General features: G+C 38.7%; 1 protein-coding gene across 1 annotated transcript in view; it reads left to right on the top strand.

The window, feature by feature from the left end:
• The window catches only part of MEIKIN (meiotic kinetochore factor), a 163,073-nt gene that overhangs the window by 65,058 nt on the left and 84,742 nt on the right, over positions 1-13,273 (top strand). The window contains exon 7 of the mRNA XM_020991161.2: positions 8,967-9,025. Coding sequence (XP_020846820.1) covers positions 8,967-9,025 — 59 coding nt within the window. The remainder of the gene's footprint in view (positions 1-8,966; positions 9,026-13,273) is intronic.

Below are 13,273 nucleotides of genomic sequence, written 5' to 3'. Positions count from 1 at the left end.
GTTCTTCAGTGAATTCTTTTTGGGCCAGTGACCATTTGACATTACTCTTTGGGGTAGAAGAGGATTTCTTTGCTTCAGTATCATCATCTGAAGATGAACCCTGGTCTTCTCTATTCCCATAATAGCTCTCTATGATTGGATTCTTTCCCCTTTGCCTGTGCATTTGTGTTTTTTGTAATGGTTTAGTTTTTATAATCACCTCTGGTCCTGGAGTATGGGGGATGGTGCCTCTGGTCTCAGATGGTCTCAGATCCCCTTCAGTCCTTCCCTTTGACCTTAAACTCAAACCAAGACCATCAGCCTCCCTTTAAGTGCCCACAGCCAGCAGCGCCAGGGCTCCACTGCTTCTGCACTCACAGGGCCTGTGCTTGTTCCTTCTTGCCACCACTTTGTCTTGGAAGCACTGAGAGGTCTGGTGTTCTTTGTCGGCAGAAGTTCCCTAGATCTTCCCCTGCTCAGCACCTCCCCTCATTGCCCTGGGGATAAAAGTTCCTGTGGCTGGGGTTGAAGTAGCCTCCCAACCCAGTTAACTCCAGGGCTTTGGGTTTGTTGTTTGAGTGGTCCCTAGCCTGGAGGTAGGTGTTCACTCTTCACTGGAAGTAAATCTCTTCCTGGGATTTTTCTTCAGATCTCCTCTTGTCTCGGGAGGACCCCTGTTCTTCCCCTACTCTTATTTATTTTCACCCCTTGAGGTGCTATTTTATCTCTTTTGTGGAGTGAAATCTTTTGAGAGCTTGATATTTTCTGATCTATTCTGCCATCTTCCCAGAATCCTCCCTTTATAATTATTAATGCAATTTTATATATAAAATTCTTGGGTTTTTTTTAGGCAGTTGCAGTTAAATGACTTGCTGAGGGTCACACAGCTAGTAAATGTCAAATGTCTGAGGTCAGATTTGAACTCAGGTCCTCCTGACTTCAGGGCCAGTGCTCTATCCATTGAGCCACCTAGCTGCCCCATATAAAATTCTTAATACAGTTTTGAGGACTTACTTCTAAAACATACTCGAGGCCTATATACCCCATTAGAAAGAGTGGGAAACTAATCATATATACATACATGCATATGCATATACATATATAGTGTGTGTACATACACACACACATATCCTAATTCTTAGAGAAAACAGTCTTATCCTGCTGCTTTGTCAAATTTTACTACTCTAATCAGAAAACTTTTACATATTTTTCTTATTATACCCATATCACTCTGAAAGAATGAGATACTTCAAAGACCTGTTGTTTTCTGTCCTTGTTCAAAGAGGACCAAAATGACATCATGATGTTGAGGTCAATGTACAGGGTGTCTGATGGTTATCAGTACAAGCTCAGAAGGCTCTACTACAGGTCCGCCACAAATATTCTGTATGTAAAAAAGGGGGGGGCAGCTAGGTGGTGCAGTGTGTAGAGCACTGGCCCTGAAGTCAGGAGGACCTGAGTTCAAATCCGGCCTCAGACCAAACACTTGACACTTACTAGCTGCTGTGTGACCCTAGGCAAGTCACTTAACCCCAACTGCCTTAAAAAAACAAAACAAAACAAATATTCTGTATGACCATTTGAGAGGGAAATGTCTACATTTGTGCATCTTGTATTTCTTTTGAGCTACTACCAATTAATGCCTTCTTTGATGCAGGCATGCCATGCTGGACGATCCTGTGCCAGTATCTCCCCTGTCTCACAATTGATTCCAGAGATCTTGAGAGTGACCTTTTCTTGCTTCTCTTGACCACCATGTAAATGCCTGTCTTGTGTGAATTCCCCATGAAATAGTCTTTTTGGCCAACCTATGTTGGGCATTTGAACAGTGTGACCAGCTCACCAGAGTTGTGTTCTCTGCAGTAGAGTTTGAATGCTTGGCAGTTTGACTTCAGAAAGGACCTCGGGGTCTGGTATCTTCAGAATCTTCTTAAGACAATTCAAATGGAAGCAGTTCAGCTTTCTGATATGGTGCTGGTAAACTGTCCAGGTTTCCTGGGCATACAGCAATGTGGTCAGCACAATGACTGTAGACCTTCAGTTTGATAGGCACCCTAATAATATATCTACTCGCCCACACATTCTTTTGGAGCCTCCCAAACGCTGAGCAAGCTCTGGCAGTGAGTACATCAACCTCATTATCTATGTGTACATTGTTGGAAAGTAAACAGCTAAAGTAAGTGAACTTAATGACAGCAATCACAATTTCTCCACTTGCTGTAATTAATGGTTCTGTGTATGGCTAGTATGGTGCTGGCTGGTGGAGAATCTCTGTTTTCTTGGTATTACTTATTATGCCAAAATCAGCCCAAGTGGCAGAGAATCAACCCATGCTATGTTATATCTAAGTCTCGGGCTGCATTGAACATACAGTTATCTGGGAACAAAAAGTCGCACACCAAGTCTCTCTCTACTTTAGTCTTACTTGGCTTGTGGCCCTTGCAAGTTAAATAATTCACTGTGATTCCAGTAGCTGACCTTGATGCCATTTTTGTCCTTGTTAAAGGCATCTGACAAAATTGCTAAAAATACCATGCTAAAAAGCATGGGAACAAGTATACAGCCCTGCTTAATTCTGTTGGTGCCTGGGAAAGCAGGAGAGCGTTGTCTGTTATCCAGAATCTGGCGAGCATGCCATCATCTAAGTGCCATACAATACTGGTGAGCTTCTCCAGGCAGCCAGATTTGGCCAAAATCTTCTACAAGTCCTCCCAGTTGGCATTATCAAAAGGCCTTGATCAGATCAATGAATGTATGCAAACCTCTGTTCTGCTCCTGGCATTTCTCCTGGAGTTGTCAGGCAGCAAACACCATGTGAACTATTCCTCGGCCCTTTCTGAAGCCACTGTGGCTCTTGGGTAGATGATCATCTTTCAAGTAAAGGATCAGACTATTAAGGGGGAGTCTGACAAGAGTTGTGCTGGCAATGACTAAGAGAGAGGGACTTCAACACCTTGTGGTTGTCACAGGACAACCTGTTTACTTTTCTTTGATATGGATGGACAATGTAGGCATCTTTGATCTCCTGAGGGGATAACCTTCTCTTGCCATATAACCCAGAAGATTTCAGTCAGCTTTTATATGAGTAGTGGACCCCCTGCCTTGTACTTTCTACTGGAATGAAATCAGTACCAGGTGCTTTGCAACACAAGAGGAGCCTAATGGCATTCAAAACTCCTTCAATTGGAATTTCAGCTAGAGAGGGATTGACTTCCATCTGAGGTAAACAGTAAGTGATTTCAACATTGGTTGATGACAATCTATTAAAAACACTACGGAAGTGTTCAGCTCATCTCTCTAGTATCATGTCCTTAGCCCTGTTCAGTGTTGCTCCACCAGCACTGAGTAGTTGATATGCATCAAAGATCTTTGGCCCATAAATAGCCTTCAGGACAATGTAAAAAAAATACTTTGGATGGTTACTATCAACGTAAAACTGAATCTTATCTGTCTTTTGACTGAGCCAAGAATTCCACATTTCTCTAAGCTTCACTTGCACTTTACTTTTGATGGACTTAAGCACTGCCTTTTTAGAGACAAATAAACTATCCTTCTGGTAGACCTTATAGATTCTTGGTTTTCTATAAGTAGCTTCTGAATTTCCCCATCATTTCATCGAACCAATCCTGATTTTTACGAGTGTTCTGGCCCAGATGAATAAATGTGGTGCTGTACCCCGAATCTCTGAAAGCTACCCACTCTTTTTTTGCTCCAGTGTGTTGACTCAGCTTTCTAAGTCAGTAACAAACTGTTCAAACACAGAGAGGCATTCTAATCTGTTGACATTAAGTCTTCTGGTAATTGTCATGCCTTGAGGCTACCACTTTTGTAGAATGTCAGTGTTTAGCTTAGAAAGAATAAGTCTTCAATTAGTCCAGTACTCTATGCCACACATTGCCTTTGTCACTCTCACATCCTATCTGTCTCTTTTCTTTACAATGACACAGTCTGTTAAATGCCAGTGTTTGCTGTCTGGGTGCATTCATGAAGTTTTATTGCATTTAGGTAAACAGAAGACTATTGGTGATGAGAAGGTCATGAAATATATAAGTCTTCAGTAGTAAATGACCATTACCTTTGCTGTTTCTGACTCCATTCCTGTCAAGTACTCCCTGCCATATCTGATAGTCTGTGCCTACTCTCATGTTAAATTCACTCACAATTACAAACTTGTCCTCTTTTGGCACATTTATAATGAGGGTCTGCTTTATAAAATTTTTCTTTGATTTCATCTGGGTTCATCGTGGTGAGAGCATATGCACTGATGATGGTGGCATAAGCACTTCTGCAAGTGGCAATCATATTGTCATGAGCCTGTCATTTGCTACTTTGGGGAGGCATACAAGCTTGTTGACTAGATTTGATTGTAAAACCTGTACCAGGTTCATAGTACCCCACATTACTGCATCTACTCAGCCCTCACACCACAGGTACTAGTACTCCCTGAACACCCCATACACTCCTTCAAGCACCTAATCTTATACATGACTATATAACTATTAACAAGTGAATGACAAGTTCAATAACTCATTAACTTATTTGCTTAAAATATGGCATTAACTACAAATTCAGATTGAAAACAGTAAGTTCTTTCATACTTGCATCCTAGTATAGTTACTCAGAGATGTTTTAGTATTGCAAAAAGAAAACTTCTACAATTCACCTTCTCTGATTATAGAAATTAAAGGTTATGGTTATAATGATATCAAGACTGTCCCCTCAAGGACACAGACTAACCTAACCTAATCTATAACAAGAGAAAACTCCTCTTAGCTCTGTTTAATTTTAGGCATGAGTCATAGTTAACAGCCAATCACACAGCAAAGTTCCACATTATTCACAAGATATCATAGCCAGGCTCAGAATTAACCAGGTGGGAAAATTTTCTGTTCAGAAAGGAAAATAGCACAATGGAGAAATTGAGTTAAGGAGCTCCTTCCTTTTGCCTATGCAAGGCTATCCCTTCAATTTTCCCAGATACAGATATCCAACACTAGCAGTTGGGCAGCACAATGCATTCCCCTTGAATGGTAGGCTATTGGCTTAATGACATGTTAGACAACCACACCTGAAGTCAAAACTTAGAATGATACTAAGTTGCAGCCCATGAGATTTTACTCCACTGTAGCAAAATTTCACTAATCATAGCTTGGCCAGGTTAGCTTTTTTTCTTGTGTTACATATAATTAATGATGAGTGCATATAAGGACATCTTATTTGTCCTTCAGTTAAAATTTAAGAATAATCACATTCTGGAGTTTCACACATGCAATGAATACATGATAAGTGACTCTAAACCCCAGAAAAATGCTGTCTATAGAAAGTCTTCAATTTTGTACTACCTGTTAACCCCTGAGGCATAAAGGAGTGTTTGAATCTAAGGTCTGTTGTTACTAAGTCAGCCCAAAGATGTAACTTCAATACAGACTATTTATTAACAGGTAGAATTTAATAATTTTCATAGGTGGTAGTCAATCTGTCAGATGAAACTTACTCCTCACTACAAGCAAACTTGTAAATTTTCTCACTTTGGCTGACAGAGGTCCTAGTTTCTTAAACTTTAGTACTTTAGAACTTTATCACACTCAGTAGGGTTGATAAGATCTTATGACCTTGCCCAAGTAAAAAAGAACCTCACAGATAAAGATAATTTGAACAGGATTTTACTATTTTTTCTCCCAATGGTGAATTATTATTATTATTATTGTTATCCATTTTAAAGCAAATATACCCTATAAAACTTTCAAGTTTTCAAACATTTTTACCACATTCTTTTAACAGCTCACATCTGACATCAGCCAGATTAAAAGAGAAGTTACTTTTCTAACAGTATTTCTGATATGGTGGTTTCCCAAATTTCACAATATAAGAAAATTTTTAGAAACACAGTGACATACAGTATCATGAATTTAAAACATAAAATAAAACTTATAACCAGGCAGATGACATTAATTCACTTGAATGCATTTCCAAATTATCTTGCATGGAAAATAATTCATTTTATCTCTTGGCATTTTTACTGATTTTGGGGGATCCAGAATTGCCCAATCTATAATAAAAGAAACTAAGGCAAAGCTCCAGGCCAATAGCACTTTATTAAAGGGTCCATAGCCCCCACTAGTGAAGTGGACCTCAGCTCTCCCTCATGATCTGAAATGCCACCTTCCTCCAGGGCCTTAGTTTTATAGTGGTTGTACCCAGATGAACATCCTTTAAGTTTAACATACTAGAGATCCTTTGCAGTGTTCACTTGCTAAACCTGGAAATCCTTCTGCTGTGCTGGCAACCATAAAACTGAGTTAAGCTAGTTTATATCAGCTCTAATAGAACTAGCACAAGCGTCCTAGTTCCAAGACCTTGAGGACTTTTCAGTCTTATCTTCTTCCTTGTTCCACGTAGGCATATCATTATCTCTGTGAAATGGCCTGTCCCTAGGAAATGGAAGCTGACCTCAAAGGACTATGGCAGTACCTGATTGGGCCATGGCATAGCAGTTCTCACCCATCTTTGTGATTTCTTTTTGTCTTTATAATCTGTGCAGCCTAGCCCCAAAGAGAGCTCAGCCCTAACAGTGGCTCCGAATGCATGCCTGCCACTTTGAAAGAAAATAAACATGCATACAACATAATTCTATTTATCTTTCTTAGAGCAAACTCTGGAAATTGACATCCCTTATATTAACAATGAATGTCTCACTCTCCATCGGAAGAGTAGTCTTTTTTTTTTTAGGCAGTTGGGGTTAAGTGACTTGCCCAGGGTCACACAGCTAGTAAAGTGTCAAGTATTGAGTCTCAGGTCACATTTGAATTCAGGTCCTCCTGACTTCAGGGCCAGTGTTCTATCCACTGCGCCACCTAGCTGCCCCCAAAAGAGTAGTCTTAAAAAAAAGGTCTAAGCACTGCTCCTGTGTAACTTTCCCATAATTTTATTTTTCCTTAAAACATTCTACAGAGTAGTACCTCAAAACCTCAAAAATGTTGCCCATTTGATATATGCCAATAAAACAAGCAAAAAGCATCAACCATAACAAAAGTCTAGAAATCCTAAGCCATGTATCTTTTACTTCTTTGGGAAATAACTTATGAGACAGGAATCTCTTTCACCTTTGTCTCTACCCTAGTTCTATTATAGGCATTTGACAAATACTGCTACTGTCAAACATTTCCACATTTATAAGAACATTCAAGCCACAATTTGAAAATTTTCAGTTGCGAACTTACATTTCAGTCAAAAATTTAGTTCTGTAATTAGTTCACAGTGCCATAAATTCCTCCAGATTGGGGGAGTAAGATTGCCCTTCCTCTTATCTCTATCTCTTGTCTGCCTCCCCAAAATTGTTCAATTTTCCATTGCCCTCTTTCCATTTCTTATACTGTATGATATGAATACATACATTTACAATTTTAAAAGGAATAAAATCTCAGAGAATTTCACAGTTTGTTTATTATTTACTTTATCTTGGTGAGAGAGAAAATATTTCTGAAGACTTTGGAAATTTATCACAAGTTTTCACTTTTTGCACTCTTTCCTGAACAAGTTATATGCTAGAGTACTGTTGTAGTATAAAAAAGTTATGAAAGGGTTTCAGAGAAACCTAGGAAGACTTCTATGAACTAATGCAGAGTGAGGTGAATAGAATCAGGAGAATGGTTTATACAGTGATAACAATCATGTAAAGACAGAACAGTTTTCAAAAACGTATGAATTCTGTTAAATGGAATAACCAGTAATGTTTCTAGAGAACTCGTGATGAAATATACTGCTTACTTCATGACAGAGATGTAATGGACTCAGGATGCAGATTAAGACTTTTTTAAGATAGCCAATGTAGGAGTTTGTCTTGCTCGGGTATACATGTTTATAACAGGAGTTTTGTTTTTCTTTCTCAGTTGGGAAAAAGAGGAGGAAAGGAAGGCATATTTTTATTGATTGAAAAAAAGATTTAACTTTTAAAAAAATGTTGCCCAATTGATGTGCTAGTAAAGCAAACAAAATAAAATCAACAATAGCAAAGATACTAGCAAAGATACAAACATACCTGCTCCATGTTCCTTTGACTTCTTTGGGAAATAGCTTATGAGACAGGAAGCTCTTTCACCTTTGTCTCTACTTTAGTTCTATCATAGGTATTTGATAAATACTGCTGCTATTAAATATGCTAAATCCTCCCACTTGCTGAGGCTCTCACTATCAGTATCATCTTCAACTTCCCACCCCACGTGTCCAGTATGCTACCACATCTTGTTTCTACCTTCACATATCTTCTGTGTCTCCATTCCTGGTGCAGACACTTATCACCTCGCATCTGGACTATTGCAGTAGTGTTCTGGTTGTTCTTTTTTGTCTCAAGTCTCGTCAGTTCTTCATTTAGCTATCAAACTAATGCACATGTTTAACCATGTCACTCCCCTGCTCAATAAATTTCAGTTTCTCCCCTTTACCTCTAGGAACAAATAAAAACCCCTCTATTTGGCTTTTAAAGCTCTTCCAAATACTTTCTAGTTTTCTTGCACTTTCCATCCTCTCCACGTACTTTGTGATCCAGCAACATTTGTTTTTTTGCTGTTTCCCATATCAACCTTCCCTCTCCCAGCTCCATACATTTACATTGGCTGTCTGGAATGCTCTCCCTCCTGAGCTCTTCCTCCTAGCATCCTTAAAGATTCAGCTTAAATCCTACCTTCTTCAGGAGACCTTTCCTAGCCTTTCCCCTCTCTGTTCCCACCCACATACATGTACACATTCCTAATGTTTTCCCTCTGATACTACCTTCCATTTAAACTGTTATATAGCTTCTATGTACATACTTATTTAGACAATCTCTCCCCCATTAGAATGTAGTCTCCTTGAGGACAGACTTTTTGCTTTCCATTCTGTCCACAGCATTTACCAGAATGCTTGGCACACAATGAGTGCTTAATAAATTTTTGTTAATTTACACATTAGTAACCAGACTAATACTGAGATTGATTTTTTTAAATTTACAGATAATTCCACTTGTAAAATTTTGCCTGAAAGAGAAAAAACTCCAGAAGTCAAGACCAAGGTAAGTTCTTTTAGAACGAAGAAAAAAGTAACTACTGAGATGTGGAAAACTAATGAAGTACTAAAGCAGGATTTATTTAGGAAAATATTTTTCAATTCTTTAAATCTGTGATTCACAACTTTTCTGTAGACAAACAACAGAGTTGTTCAATTTTGCATTGCCCTCTTTCCATTTAATATATTGTACAATATGAATACATACATTTACAATTTAAAAAGCAATAAAAGCTCAGAGAATTTCACAATTTGTTTATTATTATTTTTATCTTTTTTTTTCTTTTTTAAGCAGTTGGGGTTAAGTGACTTGCCCAGGGTCACACAGCTAGTAAGTGTCAAGTGTTTGGTCTGAGGCCGCATTTGAACTCGGGTCCTCTTGACTTTAGGGCTAGTGTTCTATCCATTTCGCCACCTAGCTGCCCCTTATTATTACTTTATCTTAAAGCAGTGTTCTGTAACCTTTGCTAGATAAGACTAGGGCAGGGGCAGCGGTTTCTTATTAACCTTTCAAATATTTCTAAAGCACGTGTGTGTGTGTGTGTGTGTGTGTGTGTGTGTGTGTGTGTGTGTGTGGTGACTGCTTCCTATCACATTCTCTCTTGAATTACACTTCTCTGTGTACATGCCCTCTGCTTCCTAATGTTCCCTATCTCGGGAAGCTTACATTTTAAATTTTGCCTTTGTATCCTCAGTACATATAATAATGCCTTGTGAGTATTAGACACCTAATAAATGTATCTTGAATTGAGTTGTAGGAGACAAGATTGGCTATGAATAGTAGGACTATCATAGAAGACCTTGAAGGAAAAATTTGGACTTTATAATCAGGAGTCATTATCACTGTAATCAGAGGAGTAAATTGTTTAAAGGAATATTTTAGAAAGACGGTGGGGTATTAGTAGAGGGAGTGAGGGGAGCAGGAAACCAGATGGCTATTTGGTAATCTAAAAGGATTTGGACTGGAATAGTAGCTATCTAAGTGGAAAGGAAGAGAAGGAAGTGCTCTTTAGAGCATGTATACTTTGGGGAAATATACTGTAGTAGTGAGTAATTGTTTTCATTTAAACTATTAATTAAGTACCTCTTCCTTCAAGGAGAGCAGTTTCCCTAGATGAGAACTCTAGCCTCACAGTGCCCCACTGGGGTTTTGGTTTTTTAGATGTTAAAAGTATGAAAGTACTGCTTTGAGAAATGTAGGTAAAAGTTGCGCACACCCAAAAAGCCCCTTATAGTTTTAAGGTAAGAAACAGCTTTTTTTTTTTTTTAGGAATAGCTTTTTATTATGTCTGTATACAAACTGCTTCATGTATTTTTTAAATATGCAAAGTTGACTGGTTTAATCCATTAATAATTGTGTAAACTATTCATTATGTAAATTCATTCACCCAGCAAGTACTTGGCACTTTGCCTAAGTTCTGGAGATACAAAGAAAAAAATGTTCATTAGCCTTTGCTAATGAACTTACATGCTGTTGAGGGAAAACAACATGTACACAGAAGAGTAGATGCAAAATAATTGCCAGTAGAGGAGGGTACAAGCTACTAGGAGAATCATATAGACCTCATGTAAGAAGTAACACTTAAGCTGAGCCTTAAAGGAAGCTGGAGATATTGTGAGATAGAGGTGAAAAGGAAATACTTATTGTGTGTGTGTCTCTCATTGCTTTCTCACGGGATCCTGCCTCTGCAAAGCCACAGGGACAGGAGATGAAATGTATATGACGAACAGAAAGTAGGCCAGTTTGTCTGGAATATAGAATATATAGAGAATAGTAAAGTAGAGTAAGTCTATAATGGTAGACTGGAGCCAGACTGTGAAGGGCTTTAAAAGCCAGAAAGAAGAGTTAAGTCTTTTGTAATGGAGGCAAGGGGACCTATTAGAGCTTATTGAGCGGGCCAGCTAGGTGGCGCAGCAGATAGATCACTTGCCCTAGAGTCAGGAGGACCTGAGTTCAAATCCAGTCTCAGACACTTGACACTTACTAGCTGTGTGACCCTGGGCAAGTCACTTAACCCTGATTACGTCCAAAAAAACTCTCCCAAAACCCTAGAGCTTATTGAGCAGTGTCACATCTATACTCTAGAAATATTACCTTGGCCTCTATCTGGGGATTAGATTGGAGAGATTTGAAGTAGGAAAACCAAGTAAGAGGTTATGGTGATAGTCTAAGTGAGAGGTGATGAGGACCAGAGGCTGGGTGGTGGTTATACGAGAAGACAAATGCGAACAAAGGAATGAATGAAAAATGTTTAGTAAATGCTTACAATGTGCTAAGTATTAGGGATACAAAGAGAAAGTTGAGAAATAAGGATCACATTCGTATTGGGAGAAACAACACACAGAGGAGGCTTCAGCTACCACGTGGATGGCAGCGCCCAGGAGTCCTTAGGGTGTATGGATATGTCAAATGGCAATGCCTAAGAGATCTTAAGGGTGAGTCAGTGAGGCAGGTGGTAAAGCCTCATTGGCCAGAGGAGGTAGTAGCAAGGCCGATAATAGAGTCTAGTTGTCTTCCATCTTACTGGAAGGATTTTTCTTGGTGACTCCCTCTTCCTCAAAGTTGTGTGAATGACCATTTCTGCCCTGTTGAATTTTGGGAATAGGCTTTCAGGACCCAGCCCAGATCTGTGGGGAAAGAGTATTGGACGCAAGGTTTAGAGTGGAGTAGGAGCTACAGATTGCCTGTGAGGTGATGGGGATAAGAAGGCAATTATCCAGCTGGGAAGGGAAAGGAGGAAAAAGGCAAGGAAGAGGAAGAGTTGCCCCTGGTATTCTTCATTCCAGGACCTTCACTCTTCTAATTATTTCCTATTTATCCTGTATATAGCTCATTTTGTATGTATTTGTTTGCATATTGTCTCCCTCATTAGATTGTAAACTCCTTTTTGGTGAGGCAGTCAGGGTTAAGTGACTTGCCCAGGGTCACACAGCTTTTGAAATAGAACATTCTTGAAAGCAGTCTTAAAGTGTTTCTCAGCTTTAAGTAAAAGTAGCAATAGTTCAAGTGGTGTCATTTTTTTTTTTCAGGGAGCCTCACATTTCTTAGTCTGCATATATTGCTGTATCACTTCATGATGTCATGTGTAGAAATCTGCACCCTCTCAGCTGAGCATCTTGCTTCATACTTCATAGGAAAAGTGAGGCCATTCACCAGAAGTTCTTTCTTCTCTCCTTATAACACATCAGTCTGACATCTTTCCCACTAATTTCTCCTTCACCCCTCTCTCAAATGAAGAGTTAGCCCTTCTGCTTTTTAAGGCAAACCCCTCTGCATGATCCTTTCATCTTATTTTCGCTAACAAATTGCCACAACTGTTATTCTCACTCTTCTAACTCTTCTTGTTTACTGTCTGCTTCTTCATTTCCTAAAAACCACACCCATATCTATCTGTTGTTAAAAAAAATCCTTACTTGATCTGACCATCCCTGCTATCTAACATCTTATTTCTCTCCTCCCATTTTTAAGTAAATTATTTGAGATAGTCACCTACATTGTTGAGATGTTGTTTGAAATATTTTTTACATAGTGTTATAGCTAAGAATTCTGTAATAAAGAAACCCCAGAAATTCTTATGAACTCCATTAGAAAATTAGGAGGAAAGGAGCACTGGGTGCCTTAAATCCCCAAGTGTGAATTCATCTCCGTTTCTTCATTAAAATTGAGATCATAGGTGTTCATTACTTTATGAAAGAGATGCACTCTAGCAAAGTTGTCCATAACACTACTTTTACTTTTACATAAATTGCTATTTACTTATTAATATAGATGTTATCTTCAGTGAAAAGTCCACAGTAGGTTAATTTAAAATTTTTGTTGTCCTTGAGGAAAGGGTGGTGAGCAATGTCTGCTGAAAATCTGTCATTCAAGACTATGCAAAAAAAAAAAAATTACTGTATTTGAAGTGCTTTACTATGTCCTTTCTAAATGTAACACTCTTACCTGATTTCTGGTAGTCTTGCCAGCTATCCCAAATCACCCTTTCCAAAAGATGGGAATTTCTTCAGTAATTAAAGAATACCGTATTCAGAATTGACCTTCTTTCATTGTGGCATAGAAATTTACAATCCTTACTAGTCAAACTGTAAAATTCTACCCTGCCAGTAGATACATTCATCTACTCCATGATTGTTTGCCTGATTTGCCTCATTGGGTGATGTAAAATGAATGTGCCCTACTTTCACTTCTTTAATTTCAAAATACCATAAAATAAATTTCTTCAAAGTAAAGTATTTTGAGCCTCATATAATTATA

This window comes from Phascolarctos cinereus, unplaced genomic scaffold (genome assembly GCF_003287225.1).
Source record: "Phascolarctos cinereus isolate Bilbo 61053 unplaced genomic scaffold, phaCin_HiC Scaffold_2;HRSCAF=192, whole genome shotgun sequence".
In the NCBI taxonomy this organism is placed as follows: Eukaryota; Metazoa; Chordata; class Mammalia; order Diprotodontia; family Phascolarctidae; genus Phascolarctos; species Phascolarctos cinereus.
The sequence above is the reverse complement of the archived record's forward strand: the minus strand, read 5'-3'. Positions and strand labels throughout refer to the sequence as shown.